Below are 20,009 nucleotides of genomic sequence, written 5' to 3' on the forward strand. Positions count from 1 at the left end.
AATCGAATCTAACTTCTTGATAAATGGTCTTTTTTAAAGGTCTGATATTACAAACTGACTCTTCTGAAACTTTAAGTCATGTTCTAATGCTGTTACCTCATCAAAAACAGACCTGGAGATGTGTTTTGTTTCATTCACACATGTTTGAGTCACACTTTATTATTAGTCTGTTACATCTCCAAAGCTCAAAACGCTCTGTTCCACCTTGTGACGTCATGAAGTGGTAGTTTTCAAGTTAACAGCTACATTTTACCATTAGTTCAGTGGAGATTGGCAATTCCAGGGATGAAATTACCCAAATGTGAAGGGAAGGTGACTGGAGCACTTCCTGTATTACCACATGATGACATCACAAGGTGGAACAGTGTGTTTTCTGTGTTTGAGAGAAAAAAACGCAGCTTAAATATACAGAGTTTGTGTGTTAAACATGTGAGAATGAAACAAAACACAACTCCAGGTCTGTTTGTGACGAGGAAACGACATTAGAACAGATCAGAAAATAGTGTCACATGGGAATTTTAAAATATATATCTTACATTTATTCACTTACAGGTGTTTATATTGCCACGAAAATAAAACACCTTGAAAAACATCTCCACAGATCTGACTTGTAACCTTTCATTACAAAGGTGGTTGTTAATCAGCAGTTTAATAATCTCTTTTGGGTCGTTTGCTCACAAATCAAGTCATAATAACTCATGTAATCGGCCAAAGAAAATCAGAAATTTGCATGTTTTTATAAATGTGAATGTTCGAATTTGGTTTTATTCCTAAATGGGGATTGGCATGAGGGATGGGATAATAAATAATATTGTTTATCGTGATAAAAAGGGTCGACAATAATCATTCGTGGGGCATTTTATATAATTGTGATAATCGGCAACAAAGATAATCGCCGTTATATCACCGAAATTTGCAGAAAAAAATGACTTATCCACAGGGGAGTCGACAGGAGGGACAAAGGGGTGTGCTGTCCGGGGGCCTCAGGGTCTTAGGGGCCCAGAATTGGACCCTCTCCATATTAATTTATATTCCAGGGGGGGCCCATGTGAGGCTTATTGCCCCGGGCCCCCATATTTCAGTGGACGACCCTGCGCATCCATATTATTCTCTGTTAAAGTTATAATTATTCATATCCATAATCACTTTAATTGTGATATAATTGTTTTGGTCATGATAATCGTCACAAAACGTCAATATCGTCTCATGTCTAATTGATATAACTGGAAATGTTCAGTATCTTTTAATACAACAGCCAAATTGAAGCGTTCACACAGCAGCTGTCACTCTGAGCTTAAAAAAAACAACAGAATTTCAGCTGATGGGGCGAAACAAAAGACAATAGTCACATAAGGAGCAGCAGGAGAGAGGCACAGATTCATTTGTCTTTAACATTTCCACATCTGGGTTCACTGGGAGACAGGTTTTACGATATCGATTGTTCAAAATCCAGAGGAACCAGTCAACCAGGTCAATAATGTCTGCAGATACTTTTGAGCCGATACGTAGGGCCAATTTTGATCATTTTCCCCAAATCTAATCCTCCACAACATTTTTTTTTACTACAAGCTGGACAGAAGTACGGAGCCCCACATAGGACATTTGCAAAATATAATATTAACGCGTGGCCACGAGATAATATCACGTTCCCACACGATACTATCTTGAGGGAACGAGTTAATTATCACGAGGGAACGAGATAATTATCACGAGGGAACGAGACATTTTCTTCAGGGAACGACTTAGTTAAGACAGGTGCAGAAATCCTCATCAAATGTCTTTTGCTTAAAATATAACCGTCCAAAGCAGCGTTGCTAATATGTCATTGTAGCATTTTTATTTTTTAAGTTAAATATCTCGTGCGCTCGTGAAAATATATGTATAGAAATTATTATTACATATTTTTGACAAGCAGGTACAACAGGCGACCTCTTGGTGGCGCACATGTGGTAGAAGTACAGGTAGAAAAGGACACGTGGTACAAAGAAGGGAAGAGAGGCTTGTATACAATCGGGACAGTCAGGACGTCAAAATCAAGCATTATTTTATGCTGGGGATGAGCTACAATGACATATTAGCAACGCTCGCTTTGGACGGTTATATTTTAAGCAAAAGACATTTGATGAGGATTTCTGCGCATGTCTTAATTAAGTCGTTCCCTCAAGAAAATATCTCGTTCCCTCGTGATAATTATCTCGTTCCCTCGCGATAATTATCTCGTTCCCTTGCGATAATTATCTCGTTCCCTCATGATAATTAACTCATTCCCTCGTGATAATTAACTCGTTCTCTTGCGATAATTATCTCGTTCCCTCGTGATAATATCGTGTGGGAACGTGTTATTATCTCGTGGCCATGTGTTAATATTATATGTCGCAGATGTCCTATGCGGGGCTCCGTACAGAAGAGCAGTTTAGTCACATTTTTTCAGTAGCTCTTTGGACTAAGTGTTCAAATAAAGCTTGTGGCGTATATTTTCCGTGCAGATTTAGGCAGCTGCTAGAGACTTAAAGCAGACATATTGTGCTCGTGTCGCTCTGTAGTTATAATCTACAACACCTGTGGATCTTTGTTATAATCTGCGCATTTTAAATCACAATATTTGTCTAAAATTTGTCTAATAAAAGAAACAAATCCGCTGACTTCTGTGATAAAAAAATGGCGGCGTCCAATGGGAGCTGATGTCGCCGTAAACGTCGTCGCAACAAAGCGGCGTTGTAGCTGTCGGCGCCCCCTATGGAAAGCCGCAGGTGACATGTATCATCGATTAAGCAAATAAACCTGAAGAACAAAGTGCGAACGTCACAGTGGGCGTGTAGCGGAGGAGGTGAAAACGGGGATTGATCTGCAAAATGGAGTCGGGAAAATGATGCATGAATCGCTCTAAAAACGACTTCAAGAGGGAAAATGAGAAGGGAACAGTGCAACAGGGCAAAGCACTCTGGAAAGTCAATTTTGCTTTATAGTTCTGCTTTAAGGACAACAGGTGAAACGCTAAAAAGTGCAAATGTGGGTGAACTGACACGTCGGTCTGTCTCTGATCCACAGCATCTTCTGTTTTCACTGGACACTTCTCCGTCTAAATGAGCTGCTTCATTATCGCTCAGGCACATTACTACATTAGGGCTTGAATCATCTCCTACTATGAGAGAGAATATCTGTACGAGATGCACGTGGATAAAGCAGAGAGAAAACAGAAGCTGGGGATGTGTAGAAAACCTTCAAACACTGTGTAAGTGGGTTTACAAACCAGACGAACTGGGCTACAACGCCTCTAAAAATCATTACAGCACCAGCAGACACTTAGTGCAGACTGTCAGCTGTGGGAGCGTATTATATAAACAGGCTATACGCTCTATATTTCGCACGTAAACATTAATTTAAAGGGTTTCGTGGAGATGGTTTGATGATAAAACAACAGGTGTAACGCTTTGTGGTTTATGCGAGTTTGGAGAAGTGGAACGTGAAGCTCATTTTTTGCTGTTTTGTCCATTTCATGATGAATTTAGACAGTTTTTATTTGACGTAATGTTCTCCCAAAGCACTGATATCTTCTGGTGTAATGGTTGTTTCGTTCTAATGTTTATAAGTTTGCATCGTTTCTCTGTAAAACCTGGAAAAAGCGGAAAATTAGATTGTTTAAATGAGTCTATTGGTGTTTGTAACTCTTGTATTTTTATGTCTTTTTCATGCAGGACACAGTAATAAACTAGATTCCTTTATTCATTCACGCAGCACGTTGCCTTTAAGTTTAATTTATTCCCATATAGTGCAATTATTCATACACAAATCCACACTGGCTGCACAAAAGCAGGACGAGGAGAGTGATTGTGTTGTAAAAAAGACTCCAGTGATGGATGTGTGTATTACTGTTCAGATATGACCTAGAATAACTCCAAAACGCCTCTACATCCTGCACAAAGACTAGAACACAAAGGTTTTTCGCGTGGATAGTGGAGGATAGTGGAGTTAAACCCAAACTTACCGGTTTGTATCGTGAGATCATGGTGTTTCTTGGTGATGTTTTACGCTTCCAAAATAGCGTGTAGTCTTTGTCACATGCAGGAGAGCAGCAGAAGAGGCGGTGGATGTTCCAGATGGCCGTGTGGCATGTGCTCTGGGCTCTGGAGCGGGATCTGGAGCCGGGGTCTGGGGTCTCAGGATGTCGCGCGCGTCTCACGGAGGAGGAAGACGCGGCGCTGTCCGAGGTCCTGAACTCAGGTACAGAGGAAGAGTGGAGTGATGGATGAAGGGATGAGGAGATGAGGACATGAGGAGGAGGGCTGATGTCTTCCCCCCCTCTCTCCGTGGACCCCCCTCTCTCCTCTGTCACGGGGCTCTGGACCGGTCCTCAGCTCGTTCCCGGGGACACTGTGGCGCGCGTTTGGCTCGGACTCGCCGTGGACTCTGGTCACGTAGGAATAAAAACACAAACAGGCATTATATAACACAGGGAAGCGGCGAAGAGGCGCGCGCAGGGATAATAACACGAGTGGGGAGTCTTGTTAATGTCTGACGTGACTGTGGGATTAGGTTCTGCCACATTAAAAACGACATTTCATTATAATCAGCCCCGCGCACCAGGGATTACACTGAATTATTAATAACACTGACAACTCAAAAGTCACAAGGCACAATGAAACTGGAGCAGTGCATTTTAGAAACTCTGTCGCCCCCTATGGGTAGTGCAGTGTCATTCATCAGTTGGGAGTTTAATGTGTTCGATTTGCATGTTGTTTGAATATTATAAAGGGAAATTAAGAGTTTTTAATATGTAAAGGAAATTTAAGGATATTCATGGTCTGTCTTTAAAAGTATTTGATCTGTGTCAGAGTCAGACCTGAGATTAAACTGAGACGCCTCAGAGAAAAGACTTTAATGCAAAGGGTCTAAACCAGGACTAAACCAGGACTAAACAAGGACTGAACCAGGACTAAACCAGGTCTAAACCAGGACTGAACCAGGACTAAACCGGGTCTGAACCAGGACTGAACCAGGACTAAACCGGGTCTGAACCAGGACTGAACCGGGTCTAAACCGGGTCTAAACCAGGACTAAACCGGGACTAAACCAGGACTAAACCGGGACTAAACTGGCACTGAACCAGGTCTAAACTGGGACTAAACCAGGACTAAACCAGGACTAAACCAGGTTTAACCAGGATTAAACGAGGACAAAACCAGGACTGAACCGGGTCTAAACTGGGACTAAACCAGGACTAATCCAGGACTAAACATGTTCAATCAGTGTTTCTGTTTTGTGCAGTTAAACCTGGAACATTCTTCCTGAAGATGTGACTCAGGCCTCGACTTTGACAACATTTAACTCCAGACTCAAACGGTTCCGTTTCTCTGTGAATATGAGTGAAAGGGGTTTATTCTGCACTTTTCTGTTTTATTGTAAATTTTATGAATATTTGTGATGAATTACTTTGTGTGTGAATTGTGCTGTACAAATAAACTCGCCTCTGTCTCCATCACCTTGTTGTAAAATGGAAAGCCTTTGTTTCTTATCTGTCCTCAGGTGTAAAATGTTCATTATCTCAGAGGTGTGAAACAATCATTCTGGTGTAAATACTCAGAGCTCAGGTGCTTGGGAGACGACGGGAGAGTAAGGACCAGAGGGAGAGATGCTCGAGGAGACTGAGAGAGACTCTGCTGTAACAAAGAATAAACCTTTTTTGTATTTCAAAAACTCATCAGGCTTCACAAATGGAATACTTTTCATCTAGAACTGTCATTTTTCCACAACAGCATTATTCTTTAAATTACAATACAACAAAAACACATCTGTTCAGGAAAAAATATTTACTAATTTATTGAGAATGAACAAAATAGAAAATATATTGAAGACAAATGATCAGTGTTGTTCCATTGGACGGATTTGATTTCATGAATAAAACAAAAACAGTGCAAAAGGCGTCATGATCAGCTCTTTAAGTGCATTCTTGGCTTTCTTGTTGTTGAAAAGTCTAGAAGAAAGTTCTGGAGAAAAACAAAACAAAACAAAAGATGGTGTTACTTTTTCTGAGCCTCGTTTAACCGACGTACAACATGCAACAAATCGAAATAAAACAGGTCCAGTATCGTCCTGCAGCTGAAAACACAGTAATCACACTTTCAACTGTAGCTCAAGATTTCTTTTTAAACTTGATTTTATTTAAGATCATTTATGAACATAACCTCAGATCATTTTAGTTCAAAACTTATAGAAATCCTTGCTACAGAATCACTCAGTGTCACTGCATTAAAAGGCAATGAACATGTAACAGTCCCATTGAACAACATCAATCAGAACAACTGCCCAAAGCTGACAGCGCCCCCTGGAGTGTGTAATGTGCAGACGTATGTACCATAGACTGGATATATAAATGGACAGAGCTAACCTGCGAGCCGCCGTGTTCAGAATAGGAAGTGAGCGTGGGCGTGCTTCCGGCTCCAAATCACTTTACATAGAAAAATTGCCGTCTCTCTCTGTAACTGCTGCTGTCAGACACGGGATTTCGGTCTTAAATGTTCATGTTAACCCGCTCTACATGATCCTGGGGTTTTTATTTCACTATTCTGTCTGTAAATGAAGATCAAGATCGTTCTTAAGTGCCCGTTCTCTGCTAAACTACAGGTGTGGGCGAGAAGGGGCGTTAACTTCAACAGCCTCGCTCCGGATTGGCTCTTTGGTTGCTATGATACTCGTAGTCCAGTCCAAATGCGGAAATCGGCTTCAAATTGGTCCGTATAACTGCTCTAGTCTCGATAAACTTTATTAAACTGGAGCTGAACGCTGTAGTCCACTTCTTTATACAGTCTATGGTACGTACGTTGCATCGTTTCAGTCTCAGGTGTACAGCACTCGACAGGTTTGTATCATGTTTCAGTTTTGTTTCGTGGAAAAACACGAGGTGAAAATAGCACTGAGAACATTCAGAGGGTAATAATAACACGGTGTCACTGCTTTCAGTCATAAATCCAATGGTTGGTGAAAGGTTTAAAGTGGAATATTACAAAACACTGAGACTGTCACATGTGTTCAGACAACGCAAAACAAATTCCACAGCAAACATCTTCTTTGAGACGGTGAGGACAAGATCTATTACCGGGGCGAGAGCAGGGCTAGTTCTGAAGCTGGTAGCCGTGCCTGTACAGAGACGCACTGCCTTGCACCTTAGTGTTCACAGTGGGACTGACTGATGCTGACTTAGGGCTGTACACACGCACACAGACACAAGTCAATCTATACATTCAGGACCTGGCGACCGCTGGGGCACGGACATTTTTGGGTAAAGCAGCAACAAATTCAAATGTGTTTTATGGATAATGAGGAACAGGATACTCACACTTCGTCTTCGTAGTCTTTCGGAGGGGAGACGGCGATCACGACGTCGATCCAGTCCTATAAAAACAGACACATTAAAGAGGGAAAAAAGAAAATACGGAGTTGAATTGTGATTTTTAAAGGTCCTACATTACACGAAACTGAGTCTTTTGAGGTTTAAGCCATGTTTGAATGTTGTTAACTCATAAAAAACAGAACTGGAGTTGTGTTTTGTTTCATTCACACATGTTTGAGTAACTTTAGTATTAGTCTGTCTACATCTCCAAAGCTCAAAATGTTCTATTCTTGGGATGTCATGAAGTGATAGTTTTCAAATTACCAGCTCGTTTTACCTTTTGTTTGAGAGAACATGGCCTAAATATGCAGGGTTTGTGTTTTAAACATGTGTAAATGAAACAAAACAACTCCAGGTCTGTTTGTGATGAGAAAACAACATTATAACATAGATCAGAAACAGTAATATCATCCGTTTAAATGAATTTCACATGAACTGCACATAAAAGTAGCCGCTGTAGCCGTGTCCTCATACCCCTCCGCTATTCCAGGCTCGAGCCAGCGAGTTCTGACCCTCCGTCAATGAGGCATCGATCAGTATCTTCCCATTCACAGCCATGAGTTCATCACCGGGGACAATACCACCTACAGACACATGGGAGAGTTAAACACGACGCAACACTTCATCAGGAAATCGATCCACAAGCTTCAGTGAAAAACGCAATTAGACACAACATGGAATTAATGCCACGAACGAAAATGCTACTGTCATTAGTCACATCTACATGAATATACTGTGATGTTATTATTGCGTTAGGTTTTATCTGATATATTTAGCATTACAGTATTGTGTTTGTGGTCCTATATTACACAAAATTGACTCTTGTGAGGTTTAAGTCATGTTCTAATGCAGTTACCTCCTTAAAAACAGACCTGGAGTTGTGTTTTGTTTCATTCACAAACCTCAAAAATGCTCTGTTCCGCCTTGTGATGTCATGAAGTGGTAGTTTCCAAGCTACTTTTACAATTCCAGGGCTGAAATGATCCAAATGATTCTAGTGAAGGTGTGTGGAGTTTAAAAACACACCTGTATTACCACATGATGACATCACAAGGTGGAACAGAGCATTTTCAGTTTGAGAGAAGAACTCAGCCTAAATCTGCAGGGTTTGTGTGTTAAACATGTGTGACTGAAACAAAAAAAACACAACTCCAGGTCTGTTTTTGATGAGGAAAAATATCGTCTTATGAGCCTTTACACTCACCGTTCTTATCGGCTGCTCCTCCTTCATAAACGGCCGACACCACCAGCTTTCCAAGAGGCGAGTCTGCACCTCCTTCCAGAGCAAGGTCAAGCTGTCCAGACTTTAAAACAAAAATAAAGTAAAACAAGAGATAGTTTTTTTTTTTTTTTTCAGGGGACATTACACTCGGTCATTTCTCTTATCAACTTTAAAGTTTGAACAGTTATAGTACCTTTTTAATTCGCAGTCGCCTCACGTCTCGTCCGGCGATCTGCTCCGCTGAGAACTTTAGATAAAAATAATATTTAAAACAGCAGCAAAGCACAAAATGTAAACAGCAAAAATAAGGTCCAACTTTTTAATAACCACACCTTAATTTGTCTAAATGAAGCACAGAGACTTAATAATGAACTCATAACTACTTTGTCTACTTAATTAAGATGTTAGGGTATTAATAAAATAGTTACTAATCATTTTTAATAAAGTATATGCCCATTTGTTCTTTGTTCATGCTTTATTAAAGGTTTGATATTACACTAAATTTACTTTTGTGAGGTTTACGCCTTGTTATGTCGTTTCTTCCTCAAAAACAGACCTGGAGTTGTGTTTTGTTTCATTCACAAATGTTTGAGTAACACTTTATTATTAGTCTGTCTACATTTACAAAGCTCAAAACGCTCTGTTCCGCTTTGTGATGTCATGAAGTGGTAGTTTTTTAAGTTAACCACTACCTTTTTACCTTTTATTTTGAAGAATGGCAATTCCAGGGTTGAAACTATCCAGATGATTCTAGTTGAAGGTGTGTGAAGTTTAAAAACACAGTGGAGCATTTCCTGTACCACCACATGATGACATCACAAGGTGTGTTTACAGTGTTTACAGTTTGAGAGAAGAGCTCAAAACAGAAAACACAACTCCAAAAATAAGAACAGATCAGAAAATATATATATAATAATTAGTGGCAAAGGCCCATTTTGTTCTCAAGATGTTTCTAAATGGTGCAAACTCTAACGGACCAAAACGGTTTAGTTGTATGTTCTAGTTTTTTTTAGAGTTTGACTTATGATGTATTTCCATATCATGTGTTTTTGCCTTGTCCGTGTTGTGATTATGCGTTTGTCTATGTGGTCATTTATCTGTATTCGTTTAGACTCCTGGAGACTTGCTTCTATGACCAGGCTGAGAAAGTGTCTCTTATTATAAATCATGATCATTTTATTACCGACCCTTTGCTTTCATGACTTAATAACACATTAGTGAAAAAGCAAAGACAGAAACGATACCATTGAGTAGGGGTCAAAATCCTCCCCGTGCTTCTCAAAGACCTGTAAAACAATCAATATACAATTCATTAACGGATCAATAAGCCAATGCGGCGTTAAGTAGACAGCTGCAGTCTTTAAATATCTGTCCCATAATGCAACAGCCCAGTTTCCTTTGACAACCAACTTTTCAACCCTGTTCTGAATGAAGTGAAACCATGGAGACAGCGTTTCACTCATTAACTCCAAAAAGCATCGGGTCTTTTATGGTCCGGCGCCTCGGTTAAACACAAACGTAAGAATAAATCCCAGAAACCACTGCACACATCTCTATTAAAACAGGACGTTAAGATGACAAAAACACATTTTGGGTTGTTTAGGCCACAATACAATTTTTTAGAAGAAGAAGAACAGCAACAAGAACAACAAGAATGCAAAAATGTTCACTTTAGAATATTTTTAAGAGTTTAGAGTGTTCAGAATATTATTTATTTTTATTTTTTTGTAAAGGCTCATGCTCTCCTGCTCCTGTCTGCAGCTCTTCACATGAGACACATTCTTTCAAGAGGCACAATTGTTGTTTCTCATTTTGTTTTTACTCAGGACAAATGTTTCTGTGTTCAGGCACTTAATACTTTTTGCAAATCATTATTCAAATGTTCTATTAAAATGATTAAAACGTAGAACGAGTGTCCTCATATCTGGACATCATTTTTCCTCAGAAACTACATAATGTAAAAAGATAATTATTTGTTTTTACTCTCATCAGGTCCAATCAGCCCAAATATTAAAGAAAAGAAATTAATAAAGCCATGAAAGAGCTCGAGTTTCAGGAGGTTAAGTAAAGTACAGAGACCTACAATTTTTACTGTTGCTAAAATTGTACTTTGCCAAGAAATATCAAAAAGGTTGATTCAAAAATAAATTACTTCATTAGGCCCAAGAACTTGCTACCAGTTTATTTCAAAAACAAGTCTGTATTTTAACAATATTAATGTGTATCTGAACCTTATCTGCAGCTAATTTTACTATAGAATGTTATGATGAAATCTTGCAGTGCTTTAGCCGACAGTTGCACAGAACAAAATGTGCAGAAGAAGTCAACACAGAAGAGTACAGGGGGAAAATGAAGGAGGAGGAGGAGGAGTCCCTGAGGATCCAGTGGAGCTGAACAGATCCAATGAAAGCCGGTCCACACAGAGGAGAGAGCTTCACTCAGGACTGCAGGGGAGGTGCAAACGTGCGTATAGTCAGAGATATACTTGTCGTTTATTGTGTGATTTGAAGGACGTGTTGAAAGGCACCATTCGCTTCAGCATTTCCGGAGGCTATGACAGAAGAAACAGTGATCAGAGAACAGGTTTAGTTTTTTATGACTCTTTTTCATTATTTTTATAGAACATTTTTAGATTTATACTAAAAAAAACAAAAACAATAGCACAGCAAAGCCCGTTACATCAGTGAACAGGATAATAATTCTATGAGATGAATCACATGAAATGCAGCCGTTCTGACAAAATAGAAACAATCAACACTTACTGGCAGAAATACACCTCTACTCTTTACATTTTAAGACAGTCCAGAGCATTTTCCCATTATTAAAAGACTGGATTTACCACTGAGACAATATCTTAACCGCTCTAAAGCCAAGTCACCGTCTCAGATATTAATTTCTTCCACATTTGGACAGAACTGGCATCATTACCAACCCATTTTGACATTACATGACAGTTTTTCTAGTCAAAATCAGGAGGAATTGTATGACATTTTGTAAGGTTTTAAATTTACAGGTATAAATCCCAGAAGACAAAGCAGCGGACTCGGAGACAGAGCCCGCCCACTACAGCACCAACCCAGAACGACTGTATAATGTTACACTCCCATAAACAGTGAAATCTGCTCCTCAGGACTAATGTACATTTGGTATAAATTGGAAAAAATCGCTGGAGTGAACTCGCCATGAACATGTTTAATAATAATAATAATAATAATAATAATGGCTTACACTTGTAATGCGCTTTTCAAAGCCTCTCAAAGCTCTACACTATAGTCATTATTCATTCAGTTTAGGAAAGATTGTGTTAATTCTGTCTGTATTCCTTGTAAATCTGATAATATCCCAGCTGATATTTTTGGGCAGGGCGAAACATAAGTACCACGAGGTGATACGAGATAACATACATTTCTTCTGCATTATTTTTAGTAAAAGCACAGCGAGATATTATTTTGAGTTTGTTTAAAGAGCCCATATTACACTATTTTTTGATCTATGTTAGAATGTTGTTTCCTCATCATAAAAACAAACCTGGAGTTGTGTTTTTTTTGTTTCATTCACACATGTTTAACCCTCAAACGCACCTGCAAATTTAGGCTGGGTTCTTCTCTCAAACTGAAAACACTCCGTTGCACCTTGTGATGTCATCATGTAGTAATACAGGAAGTGCTCCACTGTGTTTTTAAACTCCAATCAGTGGGATTAAATTCAGCCCTGGAATTTCCGAGATGGAACAGAGCATTTTGAGCTTTGGAGATGAACAGACTAATAAAGCAGGATTACTTAAACATGTGTGAATGAAACAGGAGGTAACGACATTATGACATGGCTAAAAGGTCACAGGAGATGATTACGTAATATGGGACCTTTAACACATTTTTATATAGCGCTTTTCCACCTTCAAGGCACTTCAAGAGCCACTCACCCATTCACACACACATTCATCCACCAGTGTACACCGTCGACCTGTGGATCAGTGGACAAACACTCTACCAACTGAGCCACTGTCGCTCTACTTGCAGATCAACGACTAATTAAAAAAGGCTCTAAAATCTTGCTCTAAACCCCCAATAGCTTCCATGTAAAACAAACGCTCAACTACACTTTTAATGAACCTTGACTTGGCAAATTATTCAACCTTAAAATCCGTTTTGGTGACACGCTGCCTCCCTGTAGTGTGATCTAAAACACACATATGTCTTTAAGGAAAACAGATGGTAGAGCCCTGGATTCTCACTCCATTCATTCATCTCCCCTCATTACAAAACCCTGCAGGGAAACACAGCTTTTGTATATGACTGAATGGTGTTGCGTCATACCAAACCGTCAGAGCGCACGGCGGTCCGGTGAACCTCTGGTCTGGTGGTCTGTGACTGAGGCAGCATCACGGGCTTCGACATGGGGGTGGTCTGTCGTCGCTGGTTGGGAGGACTCGGAGCTAGTTGCTGTAAAGAAAATGAAAGCTTAAATGTAAATAAACACAATAGGGTAATAAATGCAGCATGTTTAAAGATTTACCAATGGACTGTTACTGGAAGCTGACGCATGACTCGCATGAGAGGTGTTCCTCATTACCTGGATCATATAAAAAAATGTGTTTTTACATTTTTTTTCATTGTAAACTGAAATTTATTAAAGGTCCTATATTATACAACACTGACTTGTGAGAGCTTTAAGACACGATACAGCCTCAAAAACAGACCTAGAGTTGTGTTTTGTTTCATTCACACATGTTTGAGTAACACTTTATTATTCATCTGTCTACACCTCCAAAGCTCAAAATGCTCTGTTCCACCTTGTGATGTCATGAAGTGGTAGTTTTCAAGTTAACAGCTCCTTTTTACCTTTTTTTTTAGCAGCAACAGAGAATTCCAAGGCTGAAATTATCCAAATGATTCTAGTGAAGGTGTGTGGAGTTCAAAAACACAGTGGAGCACTTCCTGTATTACCACATGATGACATCACAAGGTGGAACCGAGTGTTTTCTGACTGAGAGAAGAACTCAGCCTAAATATGCAGGGTTTGTGTGTGAACAGAGATCAGAAAATAGCGTAACATGAGCCCTTTAACATATCTAAAACAGTTTTGAACCCTATTACAGCCTTTTTGAATAATCACAAGTAAGTACAAAGCTGTGGGCGGGGATAGGGGGTAGGTGGAAATGAAATTTTCTTAGCACTCAAGCTCTGAATTCAAGAGAGGATTACTAAACCGTGCAGGCATCAATCAAAATAGAACTGTGAGTATGTAAATATGAGGGAGTATCGTTTAAACACTACTAAAGGCTCATGTAAGTTGATTTCGATGTATGTATTATTGAAATATTTCAGAGTTTTATCTTTCCAGGGCTTTTAGACACAACAATATTTTCAATTGTGACACTTTCATAGTGATTCTGACCTTGGGACTGGACGGGTAGGACACCTCACTGTTGTTGGACGAGTAGATGCCCCCTCGTGGGAGATACCCCCCTGTTTCCCATTCACTCCTGTGCTCCGGGGGGCTGGGGGTCACCGGGGTCGGCGGCTGGTCGAAGTGGCGGTACCGTCCGATTTTGGGCTCTCTGGCTTTCTGCTGCTGCTGGGGAGGGGGCGGAGGAGGGGGAGGAGGAGGCGGGGGAGGGGGCGGCGGTGGGGGAGGGGTGGGACGAGGAGCGGGTTGAGGAGAGGAAGGTGGTCGCGACGCGTGGGAGCTAGGAGGGGCGTACTGCGGGAACGGAGCGCGGGACTGTTTCGGGGGAGGCTTGCGTCCTCTGCTGGTCAGCGTTGACGGGACTGAAGGGACTTTCCTCTGGACGGGGGGAGGGGAGGGAGGTCTGCGCTGAGGGGTGTAGCTGGGGGCGATGGTGGGGTTGAGTTTGGGTGAGGGCGGAGGTAGAGGGAGTGGAGGTGGAGGAGGCTGGTTGGTGCTGGGCTGAGTGGGGGACAGTTTGATTTGAGGCCCTCTCAGGCTCTGGTCGACCTGGTCCAGGTTTATGTCGTCCAGGTCGGTGGTGGCCAAGTGAAGACCTCCGGGAAAACGCTTCACCTTCGGCTCCGACGCAGGAGAGCGAGGAGGAGAGAGCTTCAAAATCAAACACGAACAAGTACAAGAGATTATAATCAATCAGTACTAAAATACAATACATTTCTTTAACATAAATTATTGATACTGTGCAGTGACATCACGCAGGGGGGATTCTGCATGTATGTCTGTTGCGGAATGATCAGCAGTTACCATGGTGACACAATGCACACATTAAAAACAGACAAAATAGTGTTTAAATTGTCTGAAACTCAAGAAAAAAATATAAAATGGATTTAAACAAAGCATTTTCAGGACACTGTGATCAATCCGAGCGTTCACGATCCTGTTTAGGAGTTTGATTTTCAACAAAATGGTGAAAAAAGGTTGGCTAATGCTAGCTAGTGAATGTAATGTTATTTTAGACGGGCTTGTTTAACAGTACAAAACCATATTACTTGCCATAATTCCAGCTAAATGTGTTCTTAAAACAAAGCTCAGATTAAACTCTAACTTGACTAACAGAGCTTCAGACAGAGCAGTGCCTCCAGTTAGCTCCACATCCCCAGAGAATGTTAATGACATCAGCAGCAAAGTATCAATTATCTTCAAATTGAGAACTGTTCTGTAAAGATGCACTAGGTCACTTTTCTAGAGAAGGGTTCACCACCTGCTAATGTCATGAATTTATGCAGCTACACATTTTTTACTGATAGAAAAATACCAGGAAAAACATTTATTGTGTCTGAAATCATAAAAAGCATAATTTAATAGAACAGATTCTTGAGGTGGGTCACATATGGAGCTGATTTCACACCAAATAAACTGGATGTTATATTTAGACTGTGAGAAATGGTCCAAAACGGCATTGGGAGCATAGACTCTATACACAGAAACTTAATAAGACCTGTGTATAAAGTCTATAATTGAGAGATAATTAAGAGGTTTTCAGCAGATATAGATTTGTGTCTTTGTAATCAGGATTTTCACAGATACCTGCAGCTCGTGACGTGACGTTGGTGAATGAGTCGGCTCTTTTGAACGGTTCCTTAATGTGAACGGATGGAATTGGATCTCATTTTTGAAAAGAGCAAAAGGCGAAATTTAAATCTGTCAAATGGACAAATCGTCAGAACTGAAGAAGCGGCGTGGATCAGCAGCAAAACGTCTTCACTCCTACGACAATTTGTCCAGTTGATAGATTTAAATTTCGTTTGCTATGGATCAGACCTGGACGACTGAAGGATTACACAGACATCTATTTGAAAAGAGACAAATCTATTTCTTTCTGCGCAAAACGACTACTTATATTTAGCCTTTTGATTATTATTATTATTATTGTAGTGCAACGTTTTGTTTAAATTATGCATAATTCCAAAGGGTAAACTCTCTCCCACTCTGAGTTTGAACCATTTTAAACACATCTGAGGTTTGGACACTTCTCTGTAATTAGTTTGTTGTTAAACTGAGTTCTCACTTTAGCTTCTGTCATAGAAATAAATATAAAAAGAGACAGTTTTTTGAATGGCTCTTTTATATGAACGGATCCAAACGATTCAGATCCCATAAAAGAGTCAAAAGTCCCATCACGACCTGCAGCTGCGGCATGATTTAAAGAAGAAATAAAAAAGGTAGTTGTTGACTGAGCGACAGGCGTGACGGAGGAAAAGCACTTGATTCAGAAAAGTGTTTCTCCTCCGGTAAAGCTGTATACAATTTTGAAAGAACTTTAATACTTGAAATAACTTTAATACTCTGATGTTTAAGGCTCTAGCACAATTTTCAGAATACCTGGCTGAGATAAATCAACATTTGCCTGTTTTATTTCTTCAGAAAGGTTAAGAAAACTCCTGTCTTACTCTTAGTTCATTTTTATTCACACAATGTTTTTGCTCCCTCTGACAATGTGCGGGAGTTTTCTCAGCCTTTCTGAAGAAATAAAACAGGTGAGATTTTATTTATCTCAGCCGGGTTTTATGAAAATTGCGCTAGACGCTTATATATCAGAGTATTAAAGTTATTTCAATATTGTTCACAGCTTTACAGGATCTTAAAGTGTGCACACAGGATCTGAGAAGGAAAAATGGCAGAAGGAGGCAAACATTATAATTTTGGGAGCAAATTGGGAAGTGCTTATCCATGGAAAACCAGCAGCTCTTTGTTTTGGAGGGAGAATAGATGGAAGAAGATAACAAGATTCTTCACAGCACAGAGAGTATGCAAACACAAAACAGTCCTGTGGTGCAGATAAAGCACATCACCTCCACATGTTTTGGGGTTGCGCTTCAATAATCCAATACTGGGTTGAAATAAAAAATGTAACAGATGAAGCATTAAAAATTAAAAATCCCTCAAGTTTTGAAATGTTGTATTTGGGAAAGATTGAAATATTCAATTTAAGAAGAAAAGATGATTATAAAGTAATGTGAATCATGCTGCTGACTGGCACAAACGCAGTCGCCAGAAGAAACAAACAGAATGAGCCCCTACGCTGGAAGATCGGGGACACGTTTCGTTTTGTATCTATAATAAAATGTAGAAATTCAGTAATATCTGGAAACGCTGGGTACAGTACATTAGACACAAGTCAGAATTTGTGGGGTTTTTTTTTACGTTAACTTCTTTTTGTTGATTGGTGTAAGTGCAAAGTTAAATAACATGAGCTCCCTAGTGAGAGATCAGTTGATAAAAGATCTTTCACACACTGGTTTGATGCTACAGTGTTTTTTATTTTGTTTTTTACTACCGTATATGTTTTAGTACTTTATACGCTAAAAGAAAAATTCAATTCAGTCAACTGCACAAAAAAGTAAGGCAGCGTCCAGCAGTAATCTGACCAGAACTGAAGAAGCGGCCAAACGTCTTCACACTAAAAATGTTTTGGACCAGTTGCATTTTTTTTTTTTTTTTTACGATGGATCATACCTGAGCGAATGAGGAATTACAGAGAAATACTTAATACTGATACAACTGCTGTAATGAAGATGGACATTTTGGCATCCATAAAAGTGTGTCCTTTGAAATTTGATTAAAATACAAATTCAAAAAAAGAAAAACTTTTACTGTGAACAGGCTCGCCTTTCCACAGATCGGACCTCTGTCCTGGTGGTACGTGTTTCTCTCCATGGAGATTTAAATTATGCTATTTTATGATCTGTTATAATGTTGTTTCCTCGTCACAAACAGACCCTGAAAACACTCTGTTCCACCTTGTGATGTCATCATGTGGTAATACAGGAAGTGCTCCACTGTGTTTTTAAACTCCACACACCTTCACTAGAATCATTTGGATCATTCCAGACCTGGAATCGTCAGTCAGTACTGAACTAAAGGTAAAAGGAGCTGTTGACTTGAAAACTACCACTTGGTGGACCAGAGCATTTTAAGCTTTGGAGATGTCACAGACTAATAATAAAGTGTTACTCAAACAAAACACAACTCCAGGTCTGTTTGTGATGAGCTAAGAACATAATAACATGAGTTAAAGCTTAAAGAGTAAATTTTTAGTAATGTAGAACCTTTCATGTTAATTTTATGATGATTATTTCTGTTTTGATTTGTTGTTTTGTGATTTTAATGTCTTTCTTATTCTGTAAAGCACTTTGAATTACCTTGTGTACAAATTGTGCAGTATAAATAAACTAGCCTTGCCTTGCTTAATGTTATAATGTGGAATATTCAGGCAAAGCAATGGCATCTCCATGGAGATAAGGAGGTTGCAAAACCCAACCAGAAAAGTCAAATAGTGCACGTTTAATCTATATAATCTACAGGCTTATATTTGTATGTAAGTATTAAGGTCATATTTATACGTGACATGATACTATCTTAAAAACTAAAACCAAAATGATTTAAATAAATGATGAAATCAATTATACTAGGGTCGGTTTGTACCTCTGGAGAGTCATTTTCCACACATGAAATCTGCTCGAGTCGTGTTTGACAAAGCCGCTCCACCCAGTGCTGCACTTTCTCCGTTTCCGCTGGGTCTTCCCTTTCCGTCTCTGAAACCTGCCGCAAAAATCACAAAACACAGCAGCCTTGGCATTTCAGCTCCACAAAAATATCACCAGGTCTAACCCGTCCTGACACTGTCCCGTGGCATTAAAATCCCCAGTTCTTTTGTAGTGAAAAGTTCAGAGTTGTACCTCTTGGACGAGTCGATTGATTTTCAGCTGCTTTTCTCGTTCGTACATTTCCTCTTTCTCCTTGGCGAGTTTCAGCTCAAACTCCATCTCTTTTTTACTTTTACGCAAATCCCGCATTGTGTCGGTGTTGGATGTTTTCTTCTTTTTCTTCTTCTTATCTCCTTTCTGGGATTTAATTTATTTTAAAAGCACAAACATGTAAAGCGACAATAATATGAAGCGAATGTGTCACAGCAAACCCGGTTTAAAGACATGCCATGAAAGAAAGATACTACAAAAACTACTACAGTGAAGTATTTGAAAAGTCACAGCAAACAGCATAACACAATACCTTGCGAATAGATGGGAGTTTACCCTCATATCGATAAAACCAGCCAAATGCTACAAATAAACAAACATTTTGTGGTTTAAAAAAGGGTTGAGTTTCATCAGAACAGCAGCAGCACAACAAACCATTTCAAAAACACCTCTATGTCTGTGTACTGCGTTTAGAGAGTTGGTTATCAAAGGAAATCTGGCGCTGCACCACGTAAACAGTTGTGTATTTGACAAATTTGGACAAAAACAGGAACGACAAACAGCTAATTCTCTAGACTCACTTGTTCATCTTCGTCATCCTCTGTGAAGAAGCACACAAGAGCCACCACCGCACACAAAGTCAACAACATGCAAAGAGGAGAATGTTAGAGCATCATAAGGTTGCACAATATGCAGTATATCGGAAAAAATATTGATATCGCAGTGTTGGCTGATGCAATAATCGTTATCACAACAAAATTAATATATCGCAGCAATAGCATGTTCTTAATTTTACAGAAATGTGCTGTTTTTTTTAGGGTAAAATGGACAAAGTTGGACAAAATTTGGTGTCGGTTGAGTTAACGTTAAAGTGCATTTGACAGATTCATATATTTTTGTAATTATGACTTTGTTTTGGTGGCAAAGAGCACGAGGTAAACATTTATCATGATTATCAATAACGACAAATCAGCTGAGTGGCGGTTTGTGAGGAAAAGTAGAAAATGGAGGTGGAGGTGAGTTCTTAAACAGAATCCCTCTCTTTATGTCCCCAGTCCCAAATACTCAAATACTAAGATAATTTACGAACAATAAGGTGTTTTTAGTTAAATTAAATCAATGTAATCTTGCCATTTATTTTTATTTGTCAAATCATAACAGTTGGGCAATGTAAACATGTTTTGGCCCGTGTTAACATTATGGTTGCCAGGTAACATCCCTGTACGTGCGTCAT

The 20,009-nt window shown here is 39.6% G+C and overlaps 1 protein-coding gene across 2 annotated transcripts in view; it reads right to left on the reverse strand.

Moving 5' to 3' along the window:
- Positions 1–5,792: 5,792 nt before the first annotated feature.
- The window catches only part of ush1c (Usher syndrome 1C), a 29,686-nt gene continuing 15,469 nt past the window's right edge, over positions 5,793–20,009 (reverse strand). The window contains exons 14-20 of one of the 2 annotated variants that reach the window (XM_033968121.2): positions 19,357–19,376; positions 9,854–9,895; positions 8,803–8,856; positions 8,592–8,691; positions 7,862–7,971; positions 7,334–7,389; positions 5,793–5,984 (exon numbers count right to left, since the gene is read on the reverse strand). In XM_033968121.2, the coding sequence (XP_033824012.1) occupies positions 5,972–5,984; positions 7,334–7,389; positions 7,862–7,971; positions 8,592–8,691; positions 8,803–8,856; positions 9,854–9,895; positions 19,357–19,376 (395 nt within the window). In that variant the 3' untranslated portion in view covers positions 5,793–5,971. Of the gene's footprint in view, positions 5,985–6,972; positions 7,201–7,333; positions 7,390–7,861; positions 7,972–8,591; positions 8,692–8,802; positions 8,857–9,853; positions 9,896–19,356; positions 19,377–20,009 lie in introns of those variants that run through there. The other variant, XM_055222546.1, reaches the window with a different exon arrangement.

The sequence above is a fragment of the Periophthalmus magnuspinnatus genome, chromosome 6, assembly GCF_009829125.3.
Source record: "Periophthalmus magnuspinnatus isolate fPerMag1 chromosome 6, fPerMag1.2.pri, whole genome shotgun sequence".
In the NCBI taxonomy this organism is placed as follows: Eukaryota; Metazoa; Chordata; class Actinopteri; order Gobiiformes; family Gobiidae; genus Periophthalmus; species Periophthalmus magnuspinnatus.